The 19052-nt window shown below is 40.9% G+C and overlaps 1 protein-coding gene across 4 annotated transcripts in view; it reads left to right on the forward strand.

The window, feature by feature from the left end:
- Nucleotides 1–17963, forward strand: part of LOC125462676 (membrane cofactor protein-like) — a 75427-nt gene extending 57464 nt beyond the window's left edge. For 2 of the 4 annotated variants that reach the window (XM_059653388.1, XM_059653390.1), the window contains 4 exons: nucleotides 5024–5056; nucleotides 10027–10102; nucleotides 11079–11181; nucleotides 15523–17963. In XM_059653388.1, coding sequence (XP_059509371.1) covers nucleotides 5024–5056; nucleotides 10027–10102; nucleotides 11079–11160 — 191 coding nt within the window. In that variant the 3' untranslated portion in view covers nucleotides 11161–11181; nucleotides 15523–17963. Of the gene's footprint in view, nucleotides 1–5023; nucleotides 5057–10026; nucleotides 10103–11078; nucleotides 11182–15404 lie in introns of all 4 variants that reach the window. The other 2 variants (XM_059653389.1, XM_059653391.1) reach the window with 2 other exon arrangements.
- The last annotated feature ends 1089 nt before the right edge of the window (nucleotides 17964–19052 follow it).

Raw genomic sequence — 19052 nt, forward strand, 5'->3', positions numbered from 1 at the left:
TTACTTTTAAAGGAATTGACACTTTTTATTCACACTTCTCATGGAAGTGCCTTCTTGAATGTTAAGCATTTGTTTCCTCAGTTATACCTTGATGTATATATTTCTAATGTTGTCAGTTGCTTTATATTTCCAGTATTTGTTTGTTGATCTTATGAATTCATGCAAGGTATAAGGTAATGATAGATGAGAAGCTATCTGACCACCTCTTAAAGGATTGGAATACAGAAAATGCTGTTGCCTACTATTGCCCTACAATTACATCTTGAATGAATTTCTGCATCTAATTCAATATTAAAGCACAAAGAAAGTTACAGCACAGCAACAGGCCCTTCGGCCCTCCAAGCCTGCACTGACATGCTGCTCGTCACAACGAATACCCCCTATCCTTCTGAGGACCGTGTCCTTCTACTCCCATCCTATTCATATATTTGTCAAGATGCCCTTTGAAAGTCACTATAGTACCTGCTTCCACTACCTCCCCTGGCAGCGAGTTTCAGGCACCCACCACCCTCTTGGTGGGGAGGCAGGGGGAAGCGGGGGGAGGAAACTGCCTTGTACATCGCTTTTAAATCTTGTCATTTGCATCTTGAACCAATGGCCTCTGGTTACTGACTCTTCCACCCTGGGGAAAAGCTTGACTGTCCAGTCTGCCCATGCCCTTCATAATCTTGTAGACCTCTATCGGGTCGCTCCTCAACCTCTGTCGTTCCAATGAGAACAACCCAAATTTCTCCAATCTCCCCTCCTAGCTAATGCTCTCCATACCAGGCAACATCCTGGTAAATCTTTTCTGTACTCTCGAAAGCCACCACATCCTTCTGGTAGTGTGGCGACCAAAATTGAAAACTGTATTTCAAATGTCTAACTAAGGTTCTATAAAGCTACAACATTACCTGCCAATTTTTAAACTTAGTGCCCTGGCCGATGAAGGTAAGCATGCCATATGCCTTGTTGACTACCTTTTCCAACTGTGTTGCCACTTTCAGTGACCTGTGTACCTGTACGTTCAGATCCCTCTACCTATCCGTACTCTTATATCTGCCATTTACTATATATTTTCCATCTGGATTAGACCTTCCAAAATGCATTACCTTACATTTTTCCGGATTAATCTCCATCTGCCATTTCTCTGCCCAAGTCACCAACCGATCTGTAATCCTGCAGTATCCTTTGTGGTCCTCCATCGCTAGCCACAATTCCACCAAACCTTTTTTGTGTCCTTTTTTTTGCCTCAAAGAAATCCTTCCTGTTAACTAGTCTAAATTTGACTTTATCTGTTGTTCTTGTACTCCAAAACCGAGCTCTCTGTGATAGAGAATTCCAAAAGTTCACAATCCTTGAGTTAAAATCTTTTAAAAGAAGCCATAAGTAGCACCCCGTTTTCTTTTTCTTTTTTGTTTTGTTCATTTAAGTTTGTGTCTGTAATTCTAGGCTCTCCAACCAGGGAGTCTGTCCTATCTATCCCTTATTTAAAAGTTTTCTAGGTTTAAGTGAGATCACTCTTCTTTCATTCTCCTAAAATTCTAGAGGATACAGCCTCCATTTGCCCAACTTCTCTTCACAAAACAGTTCTACCATCCCAAGAACAAGTACCATCTTGGAGATCAAAAGCCACAGAAGTATCTGTCTGAACTGAAGTTCTGAGGAAGGGTTCCCAGACCTGAAACATTAACTCTGTTTTTTTCCTTTACAGATGCTGCCAGACCTGTTGAGCTTTTCCAGCAACTTTGTTTTTCTTCCAGAACTAGTGCATAGGTTTACAGTGAGAAGGGAAAAATTTAGAAGGGCCCTGAGGGGTAGCTTTTCCACATAGGGGAAAGAGAAAGTAGTGGAGGCTGTTGGAATTACAACAGGTTAATTTAGGATATTTGATTGGCATAGATGAGTTGGACTGAGGGGCCTGTTTCCTTGCTGTACAACTCTATGACTCTGCATCTGGGATACTGTTAGGGTCTATGACTTTTCATGTATTAGAGGCTACACGTGCTACCTGAGTGAGTTGCACTGCTGTTTCTTTACTTACTTTCACTTTGTTTTGGACCATTGATTATTTTATTAACCTAGTCTGTCCATGTCCTTCACAATCTTGTAGACCTTCTCATTATTCGTGGTGTTTCAGTTATATCCAAGAGTAGTTACTACTTCAAACAGAACATGCTTTTCTAATTGAGTATAATTTAAAGACCATCCCTGTAGCAGTTTCTTAACTAAGGAATGTACTGAGAAGTAGCTGCACAAATGCAGCTCCTTAATCTTCACCAAATACCCACTCGGTACATTTTGCATCTGGCATTAAAGTTTAGTTGAAACTCCCAAGTATATTCACTTGGTCTTGGTCATGATTTCTGTCTCTCTCTCACACTGACTGTGTACCCTCACTGCAAGACACATAATGTAAACTCAGTGGGCCAAATGATCTCCTCCTTTACCATAACACTTGTGGCTCTGATTCTAATAATAGCTGTCAAAGAACCTTTTTTAGCAGGCTTTTAATCCATACGTGGTGTAAGATTTAAACATACAAAGTAGGAATAGAAGTAAGCTGTTCAGCCCTTCAAACTTATTCCACTATTCAGTATGATTATGGTTCATCATCCCATTTCTACTTTCTTTTAATACCCTTTGATCCCTTTTGTCCTAAGAACTGGATTATGAACTTTCTTGCTTGAAAACATTTAAATGTTTGGTCTCGCCTGATTTTAATGGCAGAAAATTCCACAGATTCGATACTCTGAGTGAGTGAAGAAGAAATTTCTCCTGTCCTTAGCCCAAAATGGCCTACTGTGTTTCTGGTTCTGGATAACTATATCTAATTCTAGGAATGTGATTTTTAGTAGTGATGGATGTTGTAACTAGATTTCATGAAGTGGTGCCTTTGGGAAAACTAGAGAATATGGTAGCAGACAAGTTACTTCTGCCTTTACCAAAAGCAATGCATTTAAATCAATGTTCAAAGATTGTCACTAATACTGAAACTAATAATGAATAGTCTAGAAACAATAATTTACACCTTCACTTTATGGATAATATCAAGGACTCTAATGAATGCATAGTTTGTCATTCTTGAATTGACAGATGAACATGAGGCAAGAGGACCCCTCCAAAATAATCTACAAACCATTGACCTTTTTATTTGAAGACTTCTCCCACTCTAGTGTGTGCCCTTGCTAATCACTCTTGAATAAAGTCTGATATCTAACATCCCTTTAACAATTGTAAGAAAAAGCCTCACCTCTGAACAGATTGAAATAAGTTTGAAACTCTAATTACAGCTGAGCGAAAAGGAAAATTTTTATCTGTGAACACTAGTAATTGGAGAAATCTGAACTGGTCTCTAGAGCACCAAGTAGTGGAAGATGATGACTCATCCCTTAACTATGTACCTGGTGGACTACATCCATTGATAATAAGACTTTATCATTAGTAAGGAGTGATTGTTGCATTTTGGACAATGATCTGGGGTCATAAGGTATTCATTTGCCTTAGTAGGAAAGGACTTGCAGCGACACAGTAGCCCAGTGATTAGCACTGCTGCCTCACAACATGAGTTTGTATGCTCTTTCTGCATCTGTGTGCATAATCTTCTGGGTGCTGTGATTTCTTCCCACAGTCCAGAAGTGTGCAGGTTGGGTAGATTGGCCATGCTAAATGCACATAGTGTCCAGGGATGTGCAGCTAGCTGGGTAAACGCAGTTAAATAAAAACTGAAAGAACTGCAGATGCTGTAAATCAGAAACAAAAACAGGAGTTGCTGCAAAAGCTCAGCGGGTCTGGCAGCATCTGTGAAGAGAAATCAAAGTTAACGTTTCGGGTCTGGTCACCGGACCCGAAACGTTAACTTTGATTTCTCTTCACAGATGCTGCCATACCTGCTGAGCTTTTGCAGCATAATAAAATGAGAGGCTGGATGAACACAGCAGGCCAAGCAGCATCTCAGGAGCACAAAAGCTGACGTTTCGGGCCTAGACCCTTCATCAGAGAGGGGGATGGGGGGAGGGAACTGGAATAAATAGGGAGAGAGGGGGAGGCGGACCGAAGATGGAGAGTAAAGAAGATAGGTGGAGAGGGTGTAGGTGGGGAGGTAGGGAGGGGATAGGTCAGTCCAGGGAAGACGGACAGGTCAAGGAGGTGGGATGAGGTTAGTAGGTAGCTGGGGGTGCGGCTTGGGGTGGGAGGAAGGGATGGGTGAGAGGAAGAACCGGTTAGGGAGGCAGAGACAGGTTGGACTGGTTTTGGGATGCAGTGGGTGGGGGGGAAGAGCTGGGCTGGTTGTGTAGTGCAGTGGGGGGAGGGGATGAACTGGGCTGGTTGAGGGATGCAGTGGGGGAAGGGGAGATTTTGAAACTGGTGAAGTCCACATTGATACCATATGGCTGCAGGGTTCCCAGGCGGAATATGAGTTGCTGTTCCTGCAACCTTCGGGTGGCATCATTGTGGCAGTGCAGGAGGCCCATGATGGACATGTCATCAAGAGAATGGGAGGGGGAGTGGAAATGGTTTGCGACAGGGAGGTGCAGTTGTTTGTTGCGAACTGAGCGGAGGTGTTCTGCAAAGCGGTCCCCAAGCGGTCTCCAGCATCTGCAGTTCCCATTATCTCTGGAGCTTTTGCAGCAGTTTGTTTCTGTAACTGTTTAAATGTTGGGTTACGGGGATAGGGTAGGATAATCTTCAGAGGGTCATGCAGACTATCTCTACATTGTAGGGATTCCATGATTGTTTGTTTATTTGTTTTGAATTTGTACATGGGAGCAAAATTAAAGACTGTGCTGTGTGTGTGGCATATATGAAATATTTGTGTAACTTGTGTCATAGCTTTGTGTGTTTTTAAAATAAAAATGTAGTGTTGACCCCTTCCAACCTTTGAATGGATAGTTGTACCGGTCATGCTGGCTGAAAGATTGTCTGTCTGTCTGCAAGGATAATTGTGATTTGAAGAATCATTGTGCCATATTATATGCTTTAAATAACTACCTTTTTGTGTTTAATTTTTGAAATGTTCCTTTTTTAATCCTTTTTTTTGCAGAATCTAAAGGTCTAAGTACAGGAGCAACTGTTGGTAAGTGGATAAATTAAGTCCTGCACCTTTCTTAATGCCAGATTTACTAACTTCATCTGTTTAATTATTCTAAATAAAACTCTTTAAGTATTCAGAGTTAATTTATGGTATATAGGTATCACTGACCAACTGCAACATCTGATGCCCATGTCTAGTTGATCTTGAACTGAGTGGCTGACGACCATTACAGATGACAGTTCAGAAACAACTGCACTGCTGTGAATTTGGAATTGCTTAGGCTAAAACAGTTAAGGATGGAAATTATAACCAGATGTAGACATCAGTGAAGGAGCAATAAAAAATAAAGACGTGGGTCCCTGTCTCTAATATCTCAATACTTTTAAGTCACTTGTGATTTCAACTTTTTAAAACCGCGAATGGCCTCATTGTACTGAGTTTTAAGTAAGTTCCTCAGGGTTTTATCCAAACACTCTGATCTGGGATGAACATTAACACTTCAGTCTTGGATAACCTAGTTCACTACATATCCCTCAGTTCTCAGGATCACTGGTCTCTACAGCCATGCTGTGTCGGAGACTTCACAGGATTGCCCACTCGAGGTAAAAACAAACCCAAAACACCCCTCTAAGTTGAGAGTCCTCCTCTTGAACTTTGTTAAAAACAAAAAAAAACAGGTTCTAAAAGTCCTGAATGAACCTGGAGGCTCAATTATTTACCTTGCTGGATTACAAAACCATCCTTTTTTGTTTTCTTTAAAAAAAGCTCATTCAGAAAGCAGAGAAACTGATTTGCTTTTTTGTAAAAAAGAACAGACCTCAAAAACTATTTTAGAAGAAATCTCTGAGATAGTAAGAACTGCAGATGCTGTTAATTGTGCTAAGAGTGGAGCTGGAAGAACACAGCAGGCCAGGCAGCATCAGAGGAACAGGAAAGCTGATGTTTTAGATCAGGACCCTTCTTCAGAAATGGTAAGTGAAAAGGGAGCTCATAAATAGAGGGGTGGAGCTGGGGAGGTAGGTTGGTTGGTGATAGGTGAGTGCACATAGGCAGTGGTCAGGGAAGTCGGAGTGGCGGATAGGTGGGAGAGAAGATGGACAGGTTGTGTCAATTCAAGGAGGTGGGGATGATGTGGAGGGTTAGTCACGGGATGAGGCCAGGGAGATTTTTGAAACTGGTAAAATCTGCATTTTAGGCCGTGGGGTTGTAGGTTCCCAAGACGAAATATGAGATGTTGCTTGTTGACAGGCAGAGTCATTGTGACAATGGAGGAGGCCCAGGATGGACTTGCCACCCAGGGAGTGGGAGTGGGAGGGGGAGATAAAATGTTTCGGAACCAGGAGGTGTTGTGGCTTGTTGTGTACAGAGTGCAGATGTTCTATGAAACAATCTCCAAGTCTCCACTTGGTCTCAATAGACAATAGTTGCTGGGGTAGCCCATTTGGCCCTTGGAGCCAGCACCACCATTCATTATGATCATGGCTGATCATCCACAATCAGTATCCTGCTCCTGCCTTATCACCATAACCCCTGATTCCACTATCTTTAAGAGCTCTATCCATCTCTTCCTTGAAAGTATCCAGAGAGTTGGCCTCTACTGCCTTCTGGGGCAGAGCATTCCATATATCCACCACTCTCTGGGTGAAGAAGTTTTTCCTCAACTTTGTTCTAAAAGGCCTGCCCCTTATTTTTAAACTGTGTCCTCTGGTTCTGGACTCACCCATCAGCGGGAACATGCTTCCTGCCTCCAGAGTGTCCAATCCCTTAATAATCTTATACGCTTCAATCAGATCCGCTCTCATCCTTCTAAATTCAAGTGTATACAAGCCCAGTCGCTCCAATCTTTCAACATATGATAGTCCCACCATTCCAGGAATTGACCTTGTGAACCTACGCTGCACTCCCTCAATAGCAAGAATGTCCTTCCTCAAATTTGGAGACCAAAACTGCACACAATACTCCAGGTGCGGTCTCACCAGGGCTCTGTACAGCTGCAGAAGCACCTCTTTGCTCCTATACACAATTTCTCTTGTTATGAAGGCCAGCATGTTATTAGCTTTCTTCACTGCCTGCTGTACCTGCATGCTTGCTTTCCTTGACTGACGTACAAGAACACCTAGATCTCGCTGTACTTGCCCTTTACCTAACTTGACCCCATTTAGATAGTAATCTGCCTTCCTGTTCTTGCCACCAAAGTGTATAACCACACATTTATCCACATTAAACTGCATCTGCCATGCATCCGTCCACTCAACTAGCCTGTCCAAGTCACCCTGTATTCTCGTAACATCCTCCTCGCATTTCACACTGCCACCCAACTTTGTGTCTTCAGCAAATTTGCTAATATTACTTTTAATGCCTTCGTCTATGTCATTAATATATATCGTAAACAGCTGCAGTCCCAGCACTGAACCTTGTGGTACCCCACTGGTCACTGCCTGCCATTCCCGAAAGGGACCCGTTTATCACTACTCTTTACTTCCTGTCAGCCAGCCAATTTTCAATCCAACTCAGTGTTTTGCCCCCAATACCATATGCCCTGATTTTGTTCACCAATCTCCTATGCGGGACTTTTATCAAAGGCTTTCTGAAAGTCCAGGTACTCTACAACCACTGGTTCTCCCCTATCTTCATAGATACATCCTCAGAAAATCAGTCAAGCACAATTTCCCCTTCATAAATCCGTGCTGACTCTGACCTCTCCTGTTACTGCTATCCAAATGAGTCGTAATTTCATCTTTTATAATTGACTCCAACATCTTCCCCACCACTGACGTCAGGCTAACCGGTCTATAATTTCCTGTTTTACCCCTCCCTCCTGTCTTGAAAAGTGGGACAACATCTGCCACCCTCCAATCCGCAGGAACTGATCCAGAATCTGTAGAACCTTGGAAAATAATTACCAATGCGTCCACAATTTTCCAGAGCCACCTCCTTAAGTATCCTGGGATGCAGACCATCAAGTCCCGGGGACTTATCGGCCTTCAGACCTAACAGTCTATCCAACACCATTTCCTGCCTAATATAAATTCCCTTCAGTTCGTCCATTATCCTCAGTCCTTCAGCGACTATTGCATCTGGGAGATTGCTTGTGTCTTTCCTAGTGAAGACAGATCCAAAGTACCTATTCAACTCATCTGCCATTTCCTTGTTCCCCATAATAAATTCAGCCGTTTCTAACTTCAAGGGCCCAATTTTAGTCTTAACCATTTTTTATTCACATACCTAAAAAAGCTTTTACTATCCTCCTTTTAATATTTTTGGCCAGTTTTCCTTCATAGCTCATTTTTTTTCCTGTGTATTGCCTTTTTAGTTATCCGTTGTTGCTCTTTAAAAGCTTCCCAGTCCTCCGGCTTCCCACTCATCTTTGCTATGTTATACTTCTCTTTTATCTTTATACGGTCCTTAACTTCCCTCGTCAGCCACGACCGCCCCCGCCTCCCCTTAGGATCTTTCTTCCTGTTTGGAATGAACGTCTCACTGACGTAGAAGAGGCCAAATTGGGTGCAGTAGACCAAGTTGACAGATGTGCAAGTGAATCCATTTCTGATGTAGAGGGTTTGTTTTTCTGCTTTGAATGGAGGTGAGTGGGGAGGTGTAGGGGTATATGTAGCACTTCCTCCGGTTGCAGGGGTAGGTGCCAGGGGTGGTGGGGTTAGTGGGGAGTGTGGAGCTGACGAAGGAGTCGCAAAGAGAGCAGTCCCTGTGAAATCTCCATAGTTAGAGAAAATTGCAGGTTGATTATTAACTTGGGACACACAACACACGTAAGTCTAAAACAAGAAACTCAAATTTACAAAAAAAAATTCAAAACATAAAAATCACAGCTCGAGCTAACAGTATGAATATTTGCAAAACAACCGGCAGCTGCTACTAATCTAAAAGAGTAATAGTAAACACTGGACATGCTCAACTGGTCAAGAAGCATGCAGTAAGAGCAGGTGTTCATTATGGACTTTTTTGTCAAAACTGGATTGGCAAAATGGGTTGAGAATTCTTGATGGTGAGTAACCTGGCACCAATTCTCCTAAGATCCTTCACAATTTACAAGGCACTGGTCAGAAGTATGATGGATTACTCTCTCGCTTGGTTGAGTACAATTGCAACAACGTAAGGCTTGACATCATCCATGTTAAAACAGCTCTTTTAATCAGTACTCCCTTTTACCATTGTTACACAGTGGCAGCAGTATATCGCATATGCACGGTGTACTGTTGTAACAAGTCAATTGTCCGTCAGTTGTGTCTTCCAAACCTCCTGATCTCCTATCTAGAACGGCATTGGATGCATGGGAATATCACTTGCAAGTTTTATTTCAAATCTCTCTCAATCTTGACGTCGAGCCGTATCACTAATCTTCACTGACATTGAACAACAACATTGAAAATACCAACACCAGATGGACTGCATGAAGGTAGCTTACCACCGTCAGTTGAAGGGCAATTAAGAATGGGCAACAAATGCTGATTCCCTTGAAAGAATATAAAGACAAAATTATTTAATTGAAGGTAAAATGAAGAGAAATTTCTGTGCCAAGTAAATTATAATCTAGGCTACACTCTGCAAAGGATTGTCAAAGCAGAGCAAAAATAATTTTTGAAAAGGAATTTGCACTACCAGTTTGTTTCATTTGGGGAAGATGCACCTCTGCCAGAGCTGGCACAATCACAGTGGCCCGGGTGCCCTCTGTGTTGTCTCATTCTATGAAAAATGAATGCAAGACAAATTTATCTAAATTTATTTTAATTTTGGTGCTAAGTATACATTAATACAGAGAACATAAAGATGTGGAAACAGTGCACATCTTTTGTTTTGCCATTATTAAATGTGTTAGAAAAGTTGTGTTTCACTAGAAACAAGCCAAAATCAATTGAGACGATTGAGGATTACTGCATCATTTTCCAGATGCTTAAATAATTCAATTACTGAGATTGTGGTTCTTGAATATTTTTATCTGTACTAGAGTTGATTTTTAAAAAAATTCAGTTGTTGATGTTTTATCTATTTTTAAGGAATTATTTTGGCTGTTTGTTGCCCTCTTATCTTGGGTGTACTAATTTGGTTTTACTGTAAGAAGAAAAAAGAAAGGTAAGACCTTTTTTCAATACTTGGCGAATTACCACGGGCGCTGATGGGCCACAAACACGGCATCGTGCCTGCTTTTTCCATGTGCTGTTCCGTTATTTTTGCTTTTTCTGTTAAAAGCTGCTACATCTACTGAGGGGAAGATTGGCTTTGGGGAAACTTACTCTAAAGTGCACATATTTCTTTATGGTGGGGGTTTGGTGAAATTAAGTACAATACTGGTAATATGCTGGCTAGCCGTACATTGTTTATTGTAGTTTTCTCTAAGATGTGGAGGGGGGAGGAAATGATTATTCTAATTTTAATACAAAAATTCAGTCAAACCACAGAATACTTAAACTGTTTTTAATCCTGTCTTCATCCCAAATGGGTCAGCACCTTGCAGCATAGGTAGACCCAAGATTATAGGCTTCTCATCTTTTCACCACAACAAACAAAAATCAGTTGAGAATTCCTAGCAATAATTTAGCATCTTTAATTTTTTTTGTATTACGACAATGAGACTGCTCATCAGCTGTGCCACGGGACGTCCTGGGTTTGGAATGCATCTTATAAGTGCAAGTTTCTATTCCTTTCTTATCTCTCTATTCCACAATCCCCATTCTTATTTTTAATCTGTGGCTTTTATGTATCAACTTTTGGTGTAAAGGGAGGATGCACAAAATAGACTTGAATGCGTTAACTCCTTTGAAGGTGATTTATCCATATCTAGACAACTTTTTCTCTGCTTTGCATGAAAGCATATATAAGGAATTATTTTGAATATTATAACTTCATACATGTAGATGTTTCATTTTGAACATGGATATGAAATGTTTAATTCTTGCAAATGAAATTGAATTTGGGTGCTCAACTAGCTCCAGCTAGGATAGGTCTATTTATGCATGATTTGTGCTTTTGAATTCTAATTTTCTTAAAATATTAAACAATTTTTATTTTTAATCCCATCATTCGTCATTTTTACTTGTTACCATTCCAGAAAATATACCTCGCCTAAGGACGTTGTCATGATTGCTCAATCTGAACAAGTAGAAGTGAAGCCCAATTGTGCTGACCACTAATTAAAACTTACAAATAGAAAGGTACAATTTAAAAAAAAACTTTATCACACTATTTTAAATCTCTGCAGAAGTACTGTCGAACAGTGTTTAGGTGTTTATATCTGAACGTGCCCAAAGATTATTGGTCTACTTACATAGCTTGAAGATCATCTGTGACCTCCTGACATTGTATATTGTAGCTTGTACTATAAAAGCTCATCGGTTGTAGGAGATGGAGAACATTAACATCTAGTTCAACATGGATTTTTAAACAGGAGAGCGTATTTAACTTGCCTTACAAAATGGCCCAGCAAGCAACTCAGTTGTACCAATTGCTACAAAGTCCCAAAGAAAGGAAACTGGACAGACCACCTGGCACCGGCCTAGGCACTAAGAAAAGAATGGCGGAAGTGGCCCTGTTGACCCTGCAAAGTCCTCTTCAGTAAAATGTCTCTCAGACTAGTTAAGCAACAACCTGACACAGTTATACTGACAGAATCATATCTTAGTGTCTGAGACACCATCATCACCACTCCTGGATATGTCCTGTCCCACCGGCAGGACAGACCCTGGTAGAGGTGTCAGCACAGCGGTACACAGTCAGGAGGGTGTTGTTGAAGGAGTCCTCAACATTGACTCCATGCCCCAGAAGTGTCTCGGTTTCAGGTTAAACATGGGCAAGGAAAACTGATTACCACATACTGTCTTCCCTCAGCTGAATCCATGCTCCTCACTGTTGAACAACACTTAGAGGAAACACTGAGGATGGCAAGGGCACAAAACGTACTTTAGGTAGAGGATTTCAGCGTCTACCACCAAGAGTCACTTGGCAGCAGTGCTACTGAACGAGCTGGTTGGGTCCTAAAGGACATAGTTGCTAGACTGGGTCGGTGGCAGATGGTGAAGGAACTAACAAGAGGGAAAAATATATTTGACCTCACCCTTACTAATCTGCCAGATGCAGTTGCATCTGTCCATGCCATTATTGGTAAGGGTAACCATCGCACAGTCCTTGTGGTGACGAAGTCCAGCCTTCACATTGATAATACCTTCAATCATGTTGTGTGGCAGTATCACTGTGCTAAATGGGTTAGACTTCGCACTGATCTAGCAACTCAAGATTGGGCATTCATGAGGTGCTGTGGGCCAGCAACAGCAGCAGAATTGTACTCCAGCACAATCTATAACCTCATGGCCCAGCGTATCCCCTATTCCTCCATTACCGTCAAGCCAGGGGATCAACACTGGTTCACTGGATAGTGCAGGTGGCCATGCGACAAGCAGCACAATGAATACCTGAGGATGAGCTGTCAACCTGGTGAAGCCACCAAACAGGACTAGTTGCATGCCAAACAGCGAAAGCAGCAAGTGATAGAGCTAAGCAATCCCTCAATTAACGGCTCAGATCGTAGCTCTGCAGTTGTGAATGGTGGTGGAGAATCAGACCACTCACTGGAGGAGGATGCTCCATAAATATCCCCATCCTCAGTGATGAAAGAGCCCAGCATGTTTAGTGCAAAAGGTAAAGCTGAAGCACTCACAGCAATCTTCAGCCAGAAGTGCTGAGTGGCTGATCCATCTCCGCCTCCTCTACTGGTGCCCAGCATTACAGACACCAGTCTTCAGCCAATGCAGTTCACTCCACGATATCAAGTAGTAGTTGGAGATGCTGAATACTGCAAAGGCTACGAGCTCTGACAACATTCTGGCAATAGCACTGAAGACTTGTGCTCCAGAACTTGCTGCTCCCTTAGCCAAGTTGGTCCAGTACAGTTACAACACTGGTATCTATAATGTGGAGAATTGCCCAAGCATGTCCTGTACTGAAAGCAGGAAAATCTAACCGGCCAGTTATCACCCCATCAGTCTGCTCTCAGACATCACTAAAGTGATGGAAGGTGTCATCAACAGTGTTATCAAGCAGCACCTGCTTGGCAATAACCTGCTCAGTAATGCCCAGTTTGGGTTCTGCCAGGGCTGCTCAGCTCTTGACTTCATTACAGCCTTGGTTCAAAAATCGACAAAAGAGCTGAATTACAGAAGAGAGGTGGGAGTGACCTTCCGTCAGTCATAAGGTCAGAAGTGGAGATGTGCAATCATCGGTGAACAATGTCCAGCACCATTTGTGACTCCTGAGATACTGAAGCAGTCAGTATTGAAATGAACAAGATCTGGACAATAGCCAGGTTTTAGCTGACCAGCGGCAAGTGACATTCACATCACGCAAACACCATCACCAATAAGAGACAATCCAACCATCACCTTTGACATTCAATGGTATTACCATCACTGAATCTGTCACTATCAACGTTCTAGGGGTTATTGTTGATCAGAAACTCACCTGGGCTCACCACATAAACACTAGCTACAAGAGCTAGCCAGAAGCTGGGAATACTGCAGTGAGTAACTCACTTCCTGAATCCCCAAAGCCTGTCCAGCATCTACAAGGCACAAGTCAGGAGTGTGATGGAATACTCCCCACTTGCCTGGATGAGTACAGCTCCAACAACACTCAAGAAGCTTGACAAACTTCCAGGACAGAGTAGCTCACTTGATTGGCACTATATCCACAAGCATCACTCCCCTCACCACTGATGCTCAGCAGTAGTGTGTACTATCTCCAAGATCCTCAGACAGCATCGTCCAAACCCACGACAAGGGGGTTCCATCCAGAACGACAAGGGCAGCAGACATAGGAACAAGTTCCTCTCCAAGCCACTCGTCATCCTGACATGGAAATAAATTGCTGCTCCTTCACTGTCGTTGGGTCAAAATCCTGGAATTCCTTCCCCAGTGCCCTTGTGGTTTAACCTACAGGTGGACAGCAGCTCACCATCACCTTAAGGGCAAGAAATGCTGGTCAGCCAGCGATGCCCACATCCCACAAATGAATAAGGAAGAAAAAACTGAGTCTCGTTTCTTCAGTCTCGGGTGTTTTGACATGGAGCCATGGAAGATAATATGGCAGTTTGTCATTGTCCAGTTAGCAGGTTACTTTGAAACAAGAACATAAGCTAAGAGTTAAGGAAACATTCTTGGACTTAATGATTCATTTCACAATTCTAAAATCTTTTAATTGATTTCAGAATCTCTGAGAGGGAATGAGATTGCTCCTATTAGATTGTACACGCTGATGGATTTGGTGACTGAGGGAATTTTTGGCAGCTCTACTGTTTACCTATTGGAAATTGAAATTCACTCAACTAGGTTAGCCACAAGTAGTTGGCAGTATGCAGGTAATGGGGGATTCAAGACGTAGTAATATTAAGTGTTTTATGTACAGAAATTATCACATGAGAAAGAAAAGTGCAAGAATAATCAACACCACTCTAGAGGTGGCAGTGCATAAAGGAGCTGCTGCTGACTTTCTGCATTGGCTTGGACAGATAAGAGTTGAGGTCAAGCACAAGTGAAATCAACAGCTGCAGAAGAGCCTATGGGATAAAGTCTCACTGTCAAGGAGGATGTACTTTGTAACTTTGATTCAATCGAGGTTCAAATCTAATTCGATAATTTTAAATATGGAGATGTGAAAAAGATGCTCGTGGATTTGAAGTACTTTGAAGAAAAGGATTTGTGATGATTGGCTTAGAGATGGGTTTAGAGAAGATGGGGAGTACTTTTGAGTGGGAACAGATTACATAGCCAGTTGGTTTGTGATCAGGAGGCAAATTAGGTATAGGTTTAGAGAAGCAGGAGCTGGAAATCATGGACAAAGTGAACTTTTTGCAGAGGATAAACTAGTGCAAAGTATTTTCAGGTTCGGGGTAATGGAGATCCTGGTTAGGCGGAGTAGGGGGGCTGGATAAGATGCAGGTGAGAGGATGGTGATTTTCATTGTTGAGGTAATGGGGAAAGCAGCTAAACAGATGATTCTCAATCTTGCTGAAAAAGTGCACACCTGTTGAGTATGGCAGAGGATTAGAGACTTTAAAGAAGTGCTTGGTCGTGGAGGAACTAAACCAGGCATTTGTGTTGCTGATCAAAATAATCCCAAGTGAACTTCTGACAAGTGCGAATGGAAAATTAATAATCCAACTGGATCGGCCTATGGATGGCTGGACCAATTAAGCAAAGTTGCTCATAAGAACAATGAGGTTATACAAGTAGGCTGGGAGGAAATGAAAAGAAATTAGAGGAGAAAAAATTGGTGTAGATAATAAATGAAAGAAATTTGGATCTGCTCTTAAGAGCAAAGACCACAAGATGTGGTTGGTTTGCATAAAGAGAAGTCATGGAACTCTTAATTCTGTTTCTCTCTTCAGAGGCTGCCAGACGTAATGTGTATCCCTTTTTGACCTTCTTCTAGATGTGCCACATTGAAGACCTTCTTAAATTAATTATCTGCTACTATTTCTCCTCCCTCCCCCCTCCCCAAACCAGGCCAATATGAATGTTCCATCACATGGAGTGTGTCTACTTCTGCCTTTTCTTAATTTCCTTAACCTTGTCCATGGAGCAGCTGGACCTGAGAACCCTTCATGGAATGATGTACGGTCTACAGCTGACACTGTTCTCACACAAAAAAATGTTTGCACTGAATTACTCTTGTTTCTTTGCTTCAATGCAAGCGTTAGCTGACGAGCATTAGATGAGCAGTGTGGTCACACAACAACAATATGAATGGAAAAGCATTAGATGAGCAGTGTGGTCACACAACAACAATATGAATGGAACCATATCTTCCATGCTTCAAAAAAAACTGTCCCACAATTTTCCCCTCAATGAGCCAAAGTTTACTGAATTTTCTTCCTATTAGAATCACTTTTTAAATTTTCTTTATGCTGCACTTTTGGTTAAAGCCTTTGCTGATTCAGACTTTTTAAAGAAGCTAATGGAGTTAATACTAATGTTGAAAAATGTTTGCTTGATGTATAAGAGTTGTATTTGAGTACTTCTGTTATTGTATATTGCTTAAATTATTTTATGATGTGGAGGTGCCAGTGTTGTATTAGGGTAGACAAGGTCAGAAGTCATATGACACCAGATTATAGTCCAGCAGGTTTGTGTGAAATCTCAAGCTTTTGGAGCAATTCAGGCTTGTTAGACTATAATCTGGTGCCGTGTGACTTCTGACCTTTAATGTTTTTTCGCACATGAAGCAATCCACAATGTTAAATCTAATTAGTATCTTTGTTACAGTAGTATTTAAATACAGGATTTCTCATCGTTCTTCCCCCAAATCAGAATTTATCACTGAAGAATCTACTTAAACATATTTGTGGAAAGAAGAAACAAAAATAAACGGTCATAATTTCAGCCTTGTGATTTAGTTATTGTCATTGAATATTATTTGAGGAATAAGCACTATATCCTTGTTAATCTGTGAATATCAGCTTCATTTGAAGAAACTACCTTCCTAACTAACAATCTCAATTCCTTCCTGTTTCTTCAGGAATTAAATTCTATTACAAAGGTGTGCTCCTTCCTAGAGTCTTAGGCAGTGTTTTGCCATTCAAGTTACAGATGATGATTATTGTAGAGTGTTTTTCTAATTAATTTGAGCTCGAGTAGACAGTGTTAAATTTGCTTCAATATATATTTGTGATTTAACTTCAAAAAATGCTGATTTCAGTTTTTTGTTTCGTGGTGCACTTATAATGGCAAGACATTTACCCACTTTTAGAAATCAACAGCTGTTTTTGGGAGAAATTTGGAAAGATAGTGGAAATGCTTGTATATTGAATTGGCATGTTTCATTTTTGAGGCCACAATAGTGTAAATACGATTAAACTTCAGACAAAGTATCATCAGGATCAAGAGTCAGAAGGCTGAGGTGACATTGCATAAGACACTGCTTACTTTTACTAATATTGATAATACATGTGCACTTAAATTAGTATAACTCCTGGCAGAGGCAAGTGGACTTCATTTAAACACAAACGCCTAACATGAAGATTACTAAAGATATCAGTGTAATTTCTGTATAACATGAGGCCATGATTTCCACTTGCCAGTCACGATGGATAAAGTACAGCAGCTCAACTACAAATAAATCAATAATCAACTTAAGATATAAAATGTAGAAATTATCTCTTTAAAAATCATATTTTGACCCTACAATTTTTCACAAAGACAGTCTAGAAGCCAGCTGTACTTGGTTGTTTACCTGGCACATGATGATTTGCAAAATCCTCGATTTTAAAAAGGATCGTGAAGGATTATTATTGATAAAACTATAATCTTGTCCAAGAGCTTTCAAATAATTTTCTGCAGATTTGTAGTAGTCTTTTAATTTTTGTAATATTTTGCATATTTCACATTGCACTTGAAGGCAGAAAGGAAGTGTACTTTACACTGAAGAATGCAGGTTTTTAGATGATTGACCATTTGAATATATTGTATTAGAGGTCAAATTATCAGGCTAATGCTTCCTGGATTACTAGCCAACCTGGTGATTGTTGATAAGGAACAGAGCTGCTGTGAGCTTGTGATTAACTTATTTAATGTTGCACTATTTAAATATACTTTTTTTATAAAAACATCTTTAACTGGAGACAAAGTCCTTCTACAAATGTTTTTATAACAAAATATGATGGCTAATCTTCTTTGTTGAATGAACAATTGACTAAGTAGTCTGTGTGCCTAAATAACCTCATCCCTATACATACTGAAGGAATGTGTATATTGAAATGCAGTTTAGAATACTGATTTACTATTCCAATTGCTGATTTCTTAATCTTAATAAAATTGAAAAGCTTTTTTGCTTTGCCTCTTCTTCATTCACCTGTATTCTGCTTTGTACTGCCATTACTGTCACTCGGCTTTTTTTTTGGTATCCTGCTGCACTAATCTAATAAAGTGATGGAATTTTGTTCTGTTTAGTTCTGTGTTAAGCCTGCTGTGTGGTGCTCTTTATGTTTTAAAAAAAACTTGAACAGCTTTGTATTTTAAAGCAATGACATCACCAATGCAGGGAGTGACATCACCAATGCAGGGAGTGACATCACCAATGCAGGGAGTGACATCACCAATGCAGGGAGTGACAGACATACAGATAAATAGAAAGCGGGGCATAACACCAGTGCTTTGTCGGAGGCTCACTGATGATACCTAGAATGGTGACGAAATGTCTGAAAACTAACCTTCCAGCTCAGCGAGCAAACTCACATCCAGAACTTTTTATATTACAGTTAAAATACAGAGGAACAAAATTAGGTGTAACTATCAATGCTTAATAATAGATATGAAGTATTATTAATCAACTTTCCATTTCGTAATATCCCATAAACACGTTTGGTAAAGGCAAATTCAGTAAAACCAATCTGTCTTGCATGCAATTCTAGCAGCAGGAAGAGAATCCCCAGCTTTTAGCTTTAACAGGAAAAGCTGCTTCAAGACCCCATCAGCTGCTACTGAAAACAAATTGGGAAGTCCTCACTCTGGGGAAGTTTGACTGCACCCATTGGGGCTGCTCTTATTGTTCCAATTCTGGTTTGTCCTTTTTTAAGAAAAAAAACCTCAAGCTGTTTATTGGATTTCAAGAAATAGCTTAGCCTTCGGTCTTCTCGTCAAGAAATACCTCTTAGCCATTGCAGTGACAGGTGCTATTCCCACTTTAAAATCATTGCATAATTTTTTTTTCCCTTGTGACCTAGTCCTTTTGCCAGTCATTTGAATCACTTCTTAGAATTGCTCCCAATTAGACAAGTATTATCTTTACTCTGCCTGGATTTCAAAGCTTATGTTTCCTCTCTCAAGTCTCAACTTTTGCTTCTTTAAACGAGATCAACTTTATCACTCTGTATCTATTTTTCCTTGGAGGTTGAAATAACTCAACGATGTCCACTATCCCATCACCAAGTCACCCTTCATTTATATGTAAAAGTCCTTGACTTCAGTACTGCCTCATAGTCAGAGTGCCAAAATCTCTGATACTCCTGTCAGCCAGGTATTCCTGATAGGACCAAATT

Source organism: Stegostoma tigrinum, chromosome 21 (assembly GCF_030684315.1).
Source record: "Stegostoma tigrinum isolate sSteTig4 chromosome 21, sSteTig4.hap1, whole genome shotgun sequence".
Classification (NCBI taxonomy): Eukaryota; Metazoa; Chordata; class Chondrichthyes; order Orectolobiformes; family Stegostomatidae; genus Stegostoma; species Stegostoma tigrinum.